At 41.5% G+C, this 14,417-nt stretch overlaps 1 protein-coding gene across 1 annotated transcript; it reads right to left on the reverse strand.

The window, feature by feature from the left end:
* Positions 1–578: 578 nt before the first annotated feature.
* On the reverse strand, positions 579–11,602 carry rexo1 (REX1, RNA exonuclease 1 homolog). The gene is made up of 16 exons (XM_070909205.1): positions 11,413–11,602; positions 8,164–10,061; positions 7,933–8,034; positions 6,968–7,178; positions 6,669–6,817; positions 6,365–6,502; positions 6,005–6,128; positions 5,736–5,861; positions 4,617–4,757; positions 4,407–4,520; positions 4,161–4,234; positions 3,314–3,424; positions 2,834–2,949; positions 2,574–2,712; positions 1,788–1,908; positions 579–667 (listed from the first exon to the last, which is right to left on the reverse strand). The coding sequence occupies exons 1-16, from the start codon at positions 11,600–11,602 to the stop codon at positions 579–581; spliced, it is 3,843 nt and encodes a 1,280-aa protein (XP_070765306.1).
* Positions 11,603–14,417: the final 2,815 nt, after the last annotated feature.

A 14,417-nucleotide genomic window follows, 5' to 3' on the forward strand; every position in this document is an offset into this window, starting at 1 on the left:
TGCACTTAAGTGTAACTAAGAACAAGTAACGTGTTATTCATTAGAAGTGAATGCTTTATAACACAGATGAGGTACTCAGACTTGGGCCCTATACAACAAGAGCTTTTCTATAGTGCAATTTAGGCTGAAGATACAGCCTGGCATGAATATCATAGTTATCATCATTGTTCAGCGGACAATGCCCTGGCATTTTAAGTAGTTCTTCTATAGAAAGGTTTTATTCATAAATTGTTTGAGGCCTTAAAAGACACTGCTCAAATAAACAGGAATACACTTTAACTAACATTATTTAGAACTGAAATACCAATAAGCAAATGAAAACACTGTTAATTTGGGCTTCTATTGCTTTGAAGGGACTGGCAGTTCTCTTATTCAGCCCAGTAGGTAGCAACAACAGTAGGCGCCTTTTCTGCTGAAAACTTCCAACTGTGCCGAATCATCCCTCCCCCCCCCCCCCCCGACACTCTGACCTTAACTCTCTGAGAGCAGGTGCAGGCCTCCTGAACTTCCCTGCCTCCCTGCAGCCAACATGAAGGCAGGAAGTTGAACTGAGGAAAGTGGACTAGAGGGGTCAGAGGTCATCTTTTGACCTTTGCATCCTCCTTGATCTTCCAAAACATCAGCTCCATACAGGCAGATGCATCTTCGCTCGAGTCGTGGCCCTCCACTGGAAACGCACGAACAAATGACAGAAGTTACTTTTCTTTACCTGAATAATGCAGCGCTGAACATGTAAAAAGATTAGCATGACAGTTTCCATTAGATTAATACAGGTAACATTCTAGTAATCTGTACATAATATGAATGAATCAATTAAAAAAAAGGTTGTGTTGGTGTTGCTAAGGATGTTTAAAAATGATAACAAGGCTTGCTGTAAGGTTGAAGGATGTGGAGAGGAGGAGGTGAGAAAAGAACGGCAACGCTGTTAAGTTTCCCAAAGAGCCTCTGAAACTGACAGACCTTAATATTTCAGGAACACATCATCAGGTAGAGATGGAGAAACAAGGCTTTCTAAGGCTTTTAGGTGTTTCAGCAAACTGTACTAAAAATGGATTTAATGCTCAGACTTCAATGACTGACATCTGCTGGTGATATTAATGTAGTGCAGTCGAACAGGACTACATTAATATCACCAGCAGATATAAGATACAGGCGTCCTCTGGATATGATGTGATGCACCACGCATACATATTTAGGAGTTTGAATTTATAGCGATTCAGTCAAATTTCATGAGACTCACTGAACTGGACGCCTTCTTTGGCCTTAAAACATTGCGTATGCGATTATTCATGTTAACTTGGCAGGTCTGTAAATCTGCAGGCTGTGATCAACAAATAAAGATCGACTGATGCCGCCCGATAAATCAATCTTTAGTTGTTCGTTATTTACATGGAGGCATTGACAGGAGTCGGTTACAAATGGAGATTATGGGATTACGCTCTAGGTCATAAATGTGGTCTGTGTGCAAAGGAGAGGGTCTGTTTGTGTATTCAGGGCCATGTTAATGTGACAGGGGATTACGAGTGTGTAATGGGGATGAAATGCTTTAAAATGCCTCTGAGCTTCACTGTCACTAGTTAGAACAACATCTTCTTTAATTCCTGGATGCAAATAAATCTGTAAGAATTAATAACGTAATATTATTAAATAACACATATTAGATGTTTGCAGTACTATAATTTTTGGAAAACTGATGTCCCCACAAAATGGATAACAGTACATGTCTGTAACACCTCTTGCAAAAAGCAACAATTCAACTTGCTGCTACTTCTGTGAGACTCTCTCACCGTTGTCCTGGATGATGCGTTGGAGGTGGTCGGCCATCAGGTTCCTCAAGGCACGTTTGTAGGGCAAGCCGAGGCGGTGAGGGAACACGATGGCCGTGTCTACGACTGAACTGTGGATTAGCTGAAGGATAGAGACAGAGGGACAGAGACAGCGTTACATCAGGGGGTTTTCTTTTATTTCAGTCCAGACTCAACGTTATAAACTCAGTGTTTCAGCCTGGAAAGAAGGCAGACGAACAAACTGATTCTCCCTTTAAAGCAAGAATCCTCTTTGTCCTCCTTTCATGTTTTACCGCTTTGCTCTGCTTGACTTGCAACAAGTCATCACAACTCATATGTGCTGAGTTTTACTTTTTTTTTTACTTTTTGCAGTTAAAAAAAACAACTATGAAAACATTTATCTTCAAAATGTAACGTTGTTGTCAGTCAACTCTGTAAAGCACAACCACGTTTATCAATTAGGTACATTTGTAATATTTGTTGCGATACTGTATTTTGAATAATCATTTCCTCTGGGAAATGTTTTTTGGTCTAACAGTATATATTAATTGGACAATAATAAAAGCAAAAGAATAAATAAATAAAACCCTCCTCTGAGTCACAGCCACACACACAGAGAAGATAAAGGTGTGACAAACTGTGACAATTCTACCAAAGACAATTCTACGTGCTAGTAACGAGCAGCAGAGAGGGACGATAACGGCATTGTGGGAAAAGCTATCATAGTAAGAATCATTTAAAAGCATCAAATAAAAAGCCTTGAAGATTAATGGCGAGCCACGGTACCTTCAGAGCGAGCAGGTCGCTCTCCAGACTGTGTCCTATGAGGATGGACTCAGCACTGAACATACTGAGCAGCACGGCCTGAACATCTCTCAGACTGATGGTGACGCTCTCCAAGTCCTCCTCCGTCACACCTGAAAATCTGTGAGATAAATACAACACATATACTGCCTTTACACTACTGTGACTGTTGCAAAGACATAATTAAGACTGGGGTACAAGACACGACCCACATAGTGTCAAGTTGCAGGAGACAAACTCACCGCGTGTTGTAATCCACCACTTTGCTTTCAGGTTTGACAAATGTATCATAGATGACTTTCATCTCAGAGTCAATGACGGTCACCCTCGTCAGTTCCAGGCCCTGCCTTGTGTAACACTGATTCAGAGGAGAGAAAAACACATGTTCATAGGACTTTGAATACAAAATGCACAACTGTATAGTAAAAGTCACATTTTATCTTAATTTTACCCATGTTGTAACAAAAGAATGAGCACTGAGTGACTCTCCATGTCCCATTCCTATTAAACTGACCTATAGTAAATCAAATCTAAAATCAACACACACACACACACACACACACACACACACACACACACACACACACACACACACACACACACACACACACACACACACACACACACACACACACACACACACACACACACACACACATACCAGATGGCAGTTTAAGGCCAGTTGTGCGTATAGATTAGAGTTTTTCAAATGTCTGACTCACCATCTCACAGTCCAACGCAAACACCCCTCCATTGCCATCTGGTGGGAGAGCTTTACTGAACGTTGTGACGTAGCCATCAAAGGACTCTTTGCGCCCGTCCTGAACATGTTGCTGTCAGAATATGAAATGTTTTAAGTTTGTGGACGTTTATCAAACATGTTTCAAAAAGTGCAGAAAGTTACTATTAAGTAAGAGGGAAGTTTTATTGTAGTATTTGATGGACAGTTTGTGGTGTTTCACACCGAAGGCTCAGAGAAAGATATATATATATATATATATACACAAATACAATGGGCATTTAAGTATTCATTAGGAAGAATTATGTTATTTATGTATAAAGTAAACAGCAATGGACCGAGGATAGACCCCTGTGGAAACCCATTTCTGATGGTAAGATGGCTCGACCAAGCAACAACAGTCTGAGTTCTCTCTGTAAATTAAGAGTGGAACCAACTGAGCGTGGCTTCATCGAGACACACAGACTTTAGTCTGTGGGGTAGGATTTTATGAACGACGGTATCAAAAGCTTTTGAGAGGTCAATGAAGAGGGCAGCACGTTGTTGCAAGTTGTTTTTTATCCAGGGAGGAGACAATGTTATCAACGACTGAAACTGCAGCTGTCATTGTGCTGTGACCCGTGCCGTAGTATGCTTAGTGAGTCAAGGTATAAGTATATAAGTAAGTAAGCGTAAGGATTTTTGTTAAGACAGGAAGTTTTGATATTGGATGGTGATTTTCCACAAAGCTGGAACCCTGCATGTTAAAAAGGTTTGATTAAAAATATGTGCTAAATGTGGACAGATTAGGTGGGCACTTAGATGAAGAAGATATGGGTGAAGGATGATACCTTGGAAACTTGGCAACCTGGCGTTCCCACAGCTGCAGCACAGCAGCTGTAGTTGGTCTCCCAGCCTCCAGCGACTGATCGAGAAGACAGGACAGAACGAGTCGGGCAGAGACAGAGGTCAAAAAAAGTTTAGAAAAGGGGAGAGTGTTTTAGATTCGGCAGTATGATTTACAAGACACAAAATGTGCATTCATAATGTTGATTTCTGTTGAAGGATTTACACTAAATAAATGCAAACAAACTTACCTTTATGTCTCCGCAATCGCCCCCAGTGAAAGCTACATTCCTCTTTCCGCACGCAGTTGCCATTGACATTGATCTTATACTCGGCTCCACATCGACAGCATATCTTGTTGAACGCTGGAAACACATCACAGTGTCAGCTGAAAGTCAAATAATTTCTGGACCACATGTATCAATGTTAGCATTGGCCATTCGAGCTGTGGGGTCACTCACGGTCTGCAGTGGCCTTCTTCTCCGGGAGGTTGTATATGACGGCTTTGCCGAGAGACTCTGGGTTTGCTCTCGGGTACCCGTGCTCCTGGAGCTGCTCCTCCGTCATCAGGTACGCCTTCAGCTTCCTGTACAGTGTGGCTCCTACAGTGACACAGAGCGACAAGGAAAACAGATGGAAGATGGAAACACAGATTTTTACTGTTTGTTTATACTCAGACAATTTGATCACAAACACTTCTTCGTGTGGAGAGACATTCGTAGGTTGCAAGAAAGTTTCAACACAAGCTGCTTAAGAGGTACGAGGAGGACTTTTTCCTGGTATGCACTGACAACCAATTAAGAATAAGCAATACTCTAAAGCTGCAACTAATGTTTATATTCATTGTTTAATTAACCTATAAATTGCTTGTTGATTAATTAATCTAATAATAATCTATAATAATAATAAATAAATAATAATAATCTAATTAATTTGGTCTATAAAACATCAAGAATAGGTGACATCTTCAAACCTTTTTTGTCTGATCAACAGTTTATAACCAAAAAATGATTCCGTTTATGATCATGTAAGATCGCTCCAGAAATTACTTAATTATTTCAGCTTCAGTTTTCAATTAATAATGAAAAGCTGTTTAGTACTGTTTTACTTGATGAATGACTTACTTAAATGACATATAGGTTTATCAATTACTTTCCTGTTAATGGCACTAATCAACAGTTCTTTCAGCAGCACTACAGTCATGTAAACACATTCTCTCTGACTTGGGGGAGGTCATGGGGCAGGGGGAGTTTACTGTAAACAGGATCTGGAGGTTGTCACATGGGTGTTTGAACAGTTTCACTGTTACAGTAAACTGACTCCACACATCACAGAGTAAACGAAAGTCTCTCCTTGATACAAAGAGTCTTTCAGGAATGTGGTCAGGTGACTCAAGAAAAACAGAACGAGAGAAAATGGGAATGACATGATAAGAATTCTCAAGAAATGTGTTCAATAACAAGTCTAGAAGAGGAGGACCAAAAACTCTGAAAACGTGATACTTCTTGTCATCTTGACTGCGGCCCTCTGTGGGAGTTAGGTGAGCATAGAGTAAAAGAAAAATCTAACTTGTCCCTTACCAGTGAGTTTCTCCTCCTGTTGTTTACCCATCCTGTTGACAGTGAAGCTGGTTGTAGCAGCAAGGCGACCTCCCAGAACCTCCTCGTGGGACTGGGCCCTCCTGTTAGCAACTGACCCCGGGTCCTCTGCAGAAAAAACACACAAACACATCAATCATAATCACAATGTGTTTTTGTTTATGTAGGTAAACAAAAGCATTATGTATATATGTATATCAATTAAGAGTAAACACTGTATGTCATACTGCACAGGGACTGAGGCGACATACTGGTGACAGGCGACGGACAGGAGCTGCTCTTGCTGCGGAGCTTCTTCAGAGTGTTGACAGCGACGTTGAGGTAAATGTTCTTGCTGCTACTGCGCTCATACACGAGCTTCTCCTCGTCAAGGGCCTGAAACAGTAAAATCTCAGTCACTGACAAAACCACAGCTTGTTGAACTGAAGCACTCCACTGAATCTCCTCTACATTCAAGACCAGGGTGTGATTAGAGCCTGTAGCGTTCTCTTCATGAAGAACCATCTCACCTTGGTATTAGGTATGTTGGGACAGAAGAAATGTCTACTAAACAATTTTAAAAAAAACATCTAACTCTGGTGCAATTAGTGAAAACTGGGTGTTATTCGTACCATCTGGAAGGCAACGTCCTCTGAGGGGCAGAATTTGACACATTCATCTATGAAAGTGTTGAGGTAGCGCTGGCGGATGTTGGTGGGAACTTTGGCCCCAAACTCAGTGGGGATGACGGGGCGCTTCATTGAACCACTCTGAAAATCAAAACAGGAAGTGAACACTGACGGTAAATCACATCCTACAGATTAAACACCTCTGCCAGTAAATCGTCAAGGTTGTGCAGACACAAAAACACAAAACAAATATTCAGAAAAAACATCCGCAGCATGAAATGTTGTGGATTTTGTGGCCTTTGGATACCTTCATGGTGGGTGTGTGTGCCATCCTCTTCTGCATGACAGTGGACGTGGTCTTGGACAAGATGCCAGCGGTGGTTTGGGCCTTGACGGTCTGATGGGTCTGGCTGGGGGATAATACTCGACTGGCGGCTGGTTTAACATCTGCAGGACCTGGTCAGACACACACATAGTACATGAGACTTTCTACTTAAACAGTCAAAATAGTTCCCTCTCTACCCACCAGAGATGCGATGTGATTATGTAAAAATAAAACCAAAATCTGAATCCTGCTACAATACAGAGTAGTGGAGGCACTCCTACTTGTTTTGGAGGATGTTATCTGTGGGTTGGGACGGTGCGCTATTCTCTTCCTCTCTCCAGAAAAGCCGGGGCTGGAGCTCTGTGAGGCAGCTTTGACTGAAGCAGAAAGCTGAGCGGCTTGCTGTTGTGCCATCTGCATACGCTGGTAGCAGACCTCCTGGGCTGTGAGTCTCTTGTATGGCCGCACCGCAGACTTTGAAGGTGTGTCAGTCTGATAAAAACAGAAGCACAGTTTATCCAAAAGTGACCGCTTTGTTCTTAATGTGGAAAGTTATGATGCTGAAATAACAAGGATTAAGTCATAGGCTTCCTGCACTACAGACAGGGCCTGTAATGAAGCTGCTGTAGACAGCGTAGTCCAGAAAGGCCATGTTGTTAAAAGCCTCCTTATACCGTGAATATATCAGCTGACTGTTTAGGAAACACAGCCAGTTGACTGCTTCCTGTCAGAGCAGACGGTGTGTTAAAATGCTAAAACCTGTACGAGTGGAAATCCCCAACACCACCCCAGCTACGCCAAAAATGTTCATATTGTTCTTTCAGTGTCCACTTCCTTGTTTGTTCTAATGTAACCGTGTAGGCCTCCTAAAGTATCGCCAGCACCACCTGTGATGACAATGTCACAATGCTCTCGCTGCCTTTGGCTACCAGTGTGACACATAGAGTCAGCCAGTTGTACAAGTTTTCAATAGAGTGATGAAGTTTGACGAAGTGGTGATGACAAAACTGCTTCTTACCCAAATTGCTGAGTCTCCATGTCATAATATTCATTCCCCCTGTGATAAAGTTGTGTTGTCATGGTAACAGAATCTGTACTCCTTTTAAAAAATGACTGTTTTGTAAACACAATTTGTATAAAATGATGTTCTGAATTGCGGCATTCCTGGGATAACGTTTAACACAGGTAGAGATATTGTGTGGTGCCTCGTGACGGCGCTGTGGGATGGAGAAGGTGACAAACTTACATTTCCTTTGGCAACAAAATGGGAGACTCTCTTCTTTTGACCGGGAAAGAGAGTGGTTAAAGTGCTCTCTGTGCTTTTCTCGTCATCTGAATCCCTAGAGGGCTGAGAGGACACAACATAACATGTTAATTCAATCACACCAACTGGCATTTGAATAATATGACTCTAATAAAAAAAAAAACTGTATGTGGTAAATGAACCAACAGTATGGTGAGAAAGAAACAGCAATACCTGTTTAGCTTGCCTTCCCTTGTCTTCCCTCTTCACATCCTTGGATTCGTTGAAGATCCGCAAACACTCCTCCATGGGATCTGAGTCAAAGTCCAGATCGTCCTGGAAACCAGAGAAGTCGAATCCAACAGCGTCGACCTCGTCCTTACCTGCCATGCTGCCCTCCACGCCGCGGTCATCCTCATCGTCAGAGGAAGACGGAGTCAGCTCCGATGCTTTCCTCTTGTTCAGACGCCCCCTCTTCAAAGCATCAGCAGATTTTCTCACCAGCACTTCTTCGGGTTCATCGTCGTCATCGTCATCATCATCTTCATCATCATCATCCACCTCTATCGGTTTGGCCTCCTCTGGGCTCTCATCTCCAAACAGATCGGCGTGGCTGAGACTCAGACTTCTCCGTTTGTCCTCGCGTCTTTTCCCATTTGATGAGCTCATGTTTTGCTTCACCTTTTCTTTGCTGTTTGCAGAACTAACTTTACTGTTACTACTACTGCCCGCGCTACTAGAACTGCTTTTACTAATTTTCTTTACATCCTTTTCTCTTTTACTGCTATCAAGTTTACCATTTTTGTGTTGGCGGTCCTTATATTTGCTGAGTTCCTTTTCCTTGTCTGATAACTTGGGTTTCTTACTTTCCCTTGGACCATTTTCTGTATCTCGTTTGCTTGAGTCCGTTTTTACTTTTTCCACAGCTTTGATCTTACCATCTTTTCTCTTTTCGTCTCTGCCGTCCCTCTGAAGTTTATCAGATGTCTTAACCTTAACAGTGTTTTTCCTATCATCTCTTTTTCCATGACTCTTGTTCTCCTTCTTTGCAGAGTCCTGGTTTGAGTTCTTTATTGACCCTTTGTCTTTAGCGCTGCTGCTACAACTCTTACTACCAGTTGTTTTGTTTACTTCCTTTTCAAGTTTATGTAATTTCTGAGATTTGCCGCTTTTCTCATGACTAGTTCGACCAGCCACCTTCTTTTTCTCTAGGCCGTCCTTTCGTTTGACATCTTCCTGGACGTCTGAGTCGCCTGCCAGCTCCTCTTTGTTCCTCTGTGTCAGTGCATTTAGCAAACTTTCAGTTCTCTCTTTTCTCTCCTTCCCCACAGCGTCCCAAAGTGACCCACTGTTGCCTTTTCTCTGCTGGATATTACTAAGCGAGGTGGGTCGATACTCTGTTCCAGAGCTCTCCCCATCAGAGTCAGAGAAAGTGTACTTTTTTACATCTACACTCTGCGGCTGTGTTTTTTTCACAGCTACAACACACTCCTCATCTGATATATCTGATCCTGGTAGTTTGTATGTCTTCCTCCCCTCTGTCTTAACAGCTTGTGCACGCTTGTCCCTCTTGCGTTTCACTGTGATTCCTGCCGCGTAATTGGACAGCGGGTCATACTCCATATCTGTAGATGGTTTTGAATTGTCCAAAGTGTATTTACACTTAGAGGAGGATGTGCTGTTGGAGTACTTCGGACTGGGGGGAGGAGAGGGGAGTTGGTGTGTGTGTGTCCGAGGTGGAGGCTTTCTCACTGAAGTGGGAACATATTCCATGGAGTTAATATTGTTCCCCTGGTTGTCTGAATCCAACGTATACTTGCTGCAGCCAGGAGTGGGATTATAACCTCCAGATGTCATCTGATAACTCCCAGGGTCATAGGCCATGTGTGAAGGGGGTGCTTTACTTTTAACAGCATCAGATGAAGACAAATTGGTACTCTCGCTGGGATTGTAGGGTTCATCTTCAATCCGGGAGAGCTTCCTCTTCTCCCTCTCCACCTCGCTGCGGACCTCCTCGATGGCCTTGTTGACCAGCTCCAGAGCACCACTGAGGTCTCCAGAGGCAGCTGGCTTTCCATTCTGCTGCTCCTGGGGCCTCACAACTTCTGGGTTGAAGGGATCATAACCTTGATCTGAAGGGATGCAAGACAAATGAAATAATAAAAAGGTTCACTTTTAAGGAGCTTTCAAACAGGGATGCACCAATCCGGTCTGCCTCAATACTGACCTCATTAAGCATCAGCCGAGATGTGACCGATCCACATTACAACACTGTCTTTGTCACCGGAATGATAAAACTCAGTGTTTCTGCTTTAAGTTACATTCATTCAGTGACAGAAAGCCACTCACTCAAATTTAGTGCCACAGCAAACCCTGGAGCATAATGTACTGTATTGTCTTATTTATCCAAATGGTTCCATGCAGGGAGGTAGCTATTATACAGACTGGAAATTTGGGAAAATTAGAGAATTGCTATCTGCAGACTTCTTGAGTTTAGGTATCAGAATCAGGACCAGGAGAGAAAACGTTGGATTGGTGCATCCCTACTTTCCACCACATCTCAATGTCTTCCTTACGAGGATGTAGTTAAGCAGAAAGCGGTAAATATACAATGCAGTTAAGGTACGTAAGTTTTGGTAAAACATGAAGATCAAACTTTCACACTCAATTATAAAACAAATTTAAAAAAACATCAAAAAAACAGCTCAGATGGTCTATGGGTGGATTTTATAGAGTGGATTCTGTTGGGGTGTGAACATGATAAGAAGAGACAACTCTGGGTGCCAACAAAAACATCCAGTAGGACAAGTGGAGTGTTATTCTTCAAGGGGAATATACCCAGACGACCAAAACAACTACTGGACTATAAGTCTATCACATTACCAACTGTTCACCGTCTTTGTATTATGGGACGCACACTTTGGTTTCCTGCTACAAGTGCAATAACTGTATTTTATCTTGCAAACACTGCTACCTGCAGACACAGGACACTTTCCACCTGATTCCATTATCTCAAGTGCAATTTGTGTATTGATTTTTCCATTACAACTTCCTTGTCTGATTACTTTGTGACTATTTTGTCTCAATACACTTTGGTATAGGTGTATACAGTATAAGGTACCTTATTTTTGTTTTTTAGTGCTTCGTTTTGTATACACCAGATGTTTGGGGGTTTTTTTCAATTCCTTGAGCATCTCTTCTGTTGCTTTCACACATCAATTTCCCTGTGTGGTCTCAATACAGCTTATCTTGTACTTCCTAGCTATACCTCAATTTACAACAATCATGGAGGGGGGGTAGAAGTGGTTATTTGCACAGTGCAGCTAACGGTAACAGAAAGTGACTTTACACCGTTATTGGTTTCGTTAGCCCGTTTCGACACCTTTTCAAAACTGTGGTCCGGTCCACACACGACCTCGCTACCGAGTTAAGACGTTAACGTATCCAACTCAATTCTGGATTTAATTAAATAATACTCAGCACCTTTCTGTGCGGAGTGAAGGTCTCTTTGCTTTTTAACATCAGCTGGTGCTCCGTAGGACGACCGTCTCTGCTGGCTGTGCCTGAAGTGACAGTACGGTCTGTTGCACCCATTTCTGCTTCCTTTGCCCTCGCTGTACTCCGCGTAAAACGGACAGTCAATCCCTCGGAAGAAGCCGGTGGATCTTAGCATTATCTCCAAATGTTCCTCTCATGCCCGCATGAACAACCTCGGTCGTTTTTCTGCGTAGTTTTTTGTCGTACTGCAAAAGCTTGTAGGAGCGACGGAACAATAACAACGTCCCTACGGCGCCATGTTGGATTGGTCGGGTGGATGAAATCTCGCGTGAATTCACGTGTCGCGCTCCTTGACGTCACAGAGCGTAGTGAGCGGTTATCGTTGCATGTAAGAAGCTAACTTTAAAACCTTTAACCCAGTCTGCTCCCAAACCTCCGCAGTTTGTCAAAGAAAGCCTTTAGTGTGTTACTTTTAGACCACAAATTAGCTCGTCACGTGTGGTGGTATTTTTCAGGGTTAGGGTTAACGATATCCCGGAAAGTTAGTTTTATCCAGATATTTCCGTTGCTTTCCTTCTATTAGTATTAATGAACTGAAACACCTCGTTGTGCTCCTCATAGTGAGGTTATGGATTGAAGGAAAAAAAAAACAAAAAAAAACGTTGAGCCCGATTTGCAAAATAAGGGAGACAAGTGTTTCAACATTTTATTTCACAGGTATCCATTGATCGGTTGTCCAGTCGAAGTCATCGGCTCACATGGCCTGGAGAGGAAAGCAGGAATATGGTCCATACGTGCAATTTACTGACAACGACCATCATCAAGAGCCCTCTCACGTGGTGGCATGTGGAGCTAAAGACAGCTGCGAATAACCACTCCTTTAAATGTCCAACGGAACAATTCATTTGTGAAATCACGTTTTGCCCGAGCACATGCTAAAACTGAGACGTCTTGTGCATCTAGACATGAACACATCTAGTACTTTTAAATGCTAGAAATAAACAAGTCTTTCAACAAATCAACAAAAAATCTCACACATAGCCATTTTGTGTCTGCTGAAGAAAAACATTTAACTTTTTATTTATTTTATTTTACCGACCAGCAAGTTAATTTCTGTCAAAAATCCCAGATGTCCTGACAGGAAGTAAAATAAAAAAATATTTAAACTTCACAAATGGTCCCTAAAGTGCTCCATGATACCTACCTCCAGCTCGACTCTCAAACTTCAGACCAAACACGTGCTCAGGTTTTTTGTGCACTCCATACAGTCACGTGATCCAGCTGGAGCCAGTCCTAATCGCTCATGCTCAGGTGCGCTGCACAGGTAATCAGTGACGTAGTACGTGGCCCTCTTTCAGCTGTGAAATCTTGTTTGCGAAAGTGAGATCCACTCTTCAGCCTCAGAGGTGTTTTATTCTGGAGCAGGGCATCAGTCACGTGGATATATAGTTAAACGTTTCTCTTTTAATGGAGATATTATTTATAAACAAAGGAGGAGTACTGAAGGGTATGCCAAATATTACTCATTTCTGCTTTGTTAGATTGGTTAAACACAAGAAATGTCTAAAGTCATTGCACTCATGACTCTATCCTTTTATAAGCCTCTGATGTGTAAGTTTCTTTGCTTTATATGTTTTTACCTCCTGCTTTTTATCTCCGCAATTATTGCGTCAAAAACATTTTTTCTATACTTATTTTTACTTTTTATTCACACTTCATCATCATTACTTACACCTGCACTGGACTGCTGTATGTTTGTACATTTGTTCCGTTTCTACAATAGAAAATCAGTAAAATATAGTTTGTATATATTAATTGTTTTAAAATGTGCTCACTGATATCACAGTTTCATGGGCAGGAAGTAGCCTAGTATAAAAAAAAATACATGTCTTTAGATCATTTAGAAAGTATAAAGAGCATTCAAAAAGATTGAATACAAGTTTAGTTTCACAGTTTGAAGTCTTGGGCTCAAATGCAAAAGCAGTTACGAGTTTGGAGCGAATAATAAGAAAACGGAAAACCCTGGAAATCCATTCATTAAAACACAGTATGTGTTGAATCTTGCACTATTGACCTGTGACACAGTAGAAAAAGCACAGGTGTAAATAATCTGAAGTCCATTTAGCTGCTTCAGTCTCAGGCTCCTGGTGGTGTTCATGCTGGCTCACTGTCATGGTGCACTGGCACACTTGAATACAGCAGAGCCATCATCAATGTTATTAGGAACACCTGAGCTTTGTGTTGTGAGAAAGGCCTTTTGCAGTATTGATCTTGTGAAAACAAAATGGGAAAAGCCAGGTAACTGCATTGCTGCATTACTTCACACTGTTCTTGTCATTTATTTATGAATTAAGATGCAAACAAGATGGTAAGGCATTTAAAAGTGTAGAGTAATTTGCAAGTAAGAGGAAGACATTAAACCTTCGACTGATCTTGTCTGCAGACTTTTAGAGTCACAAGGAGGCAAAGAGACAATAAAACAGCTGCTGTACCTGAAGTCCCACAACCGAGACAAAAGTAAATAAAAAGTATAAAGAATGAATGTAATATTGAGCATGAATATAGTTTTCTCTTTTTTATAATGTCCTAACTTTATTGTTTATTTTTTAATATTTCCTGTTACTGGGATTGTATTTGTATCCCTATTTTATCAGGATCTAATATAATTATGAAACTTTATTTGTTTAGCACTTTTTATAAAATGCTTTACAGGGAAAAGAAGTGATAAAAGCAAATGGAGTTTAAACAATCATAACAAAACTTTGTGTAGAAATCACATGACACAAGTCGATTTGTTCCCCCTTTATTTATGTTTTATGTAATCAAATAAAATGTTCTTAACTATTGGTTAAGGATATAATCTACTGCATCTTCATAAAAGAGTTCTTCATAACTAACTACGAGGATACTCTTTCTGTTTAATATCGGCAGTGTGACTCTACATGTATCTGAGAGAGCTCTCCACTAGAGGGAGACAAATACCTGTTTAG

Source organism: Enoplosus armatus, chromosome 7, assembly GCF_043641665.1.
Source record: "Enoplosus armatus isolate fEnoArm2 chromosome 7, fEnoArm2.hap1, whole genome shotgun sequence".
Classification (NCBI taxonomy): domain Eukaryota; kingdom Metazoa; phylum Chordata; class Actinopteri; order Centrarchiformes; family Enoplosidae; genus Enoplosus; species Enoplosus armatus.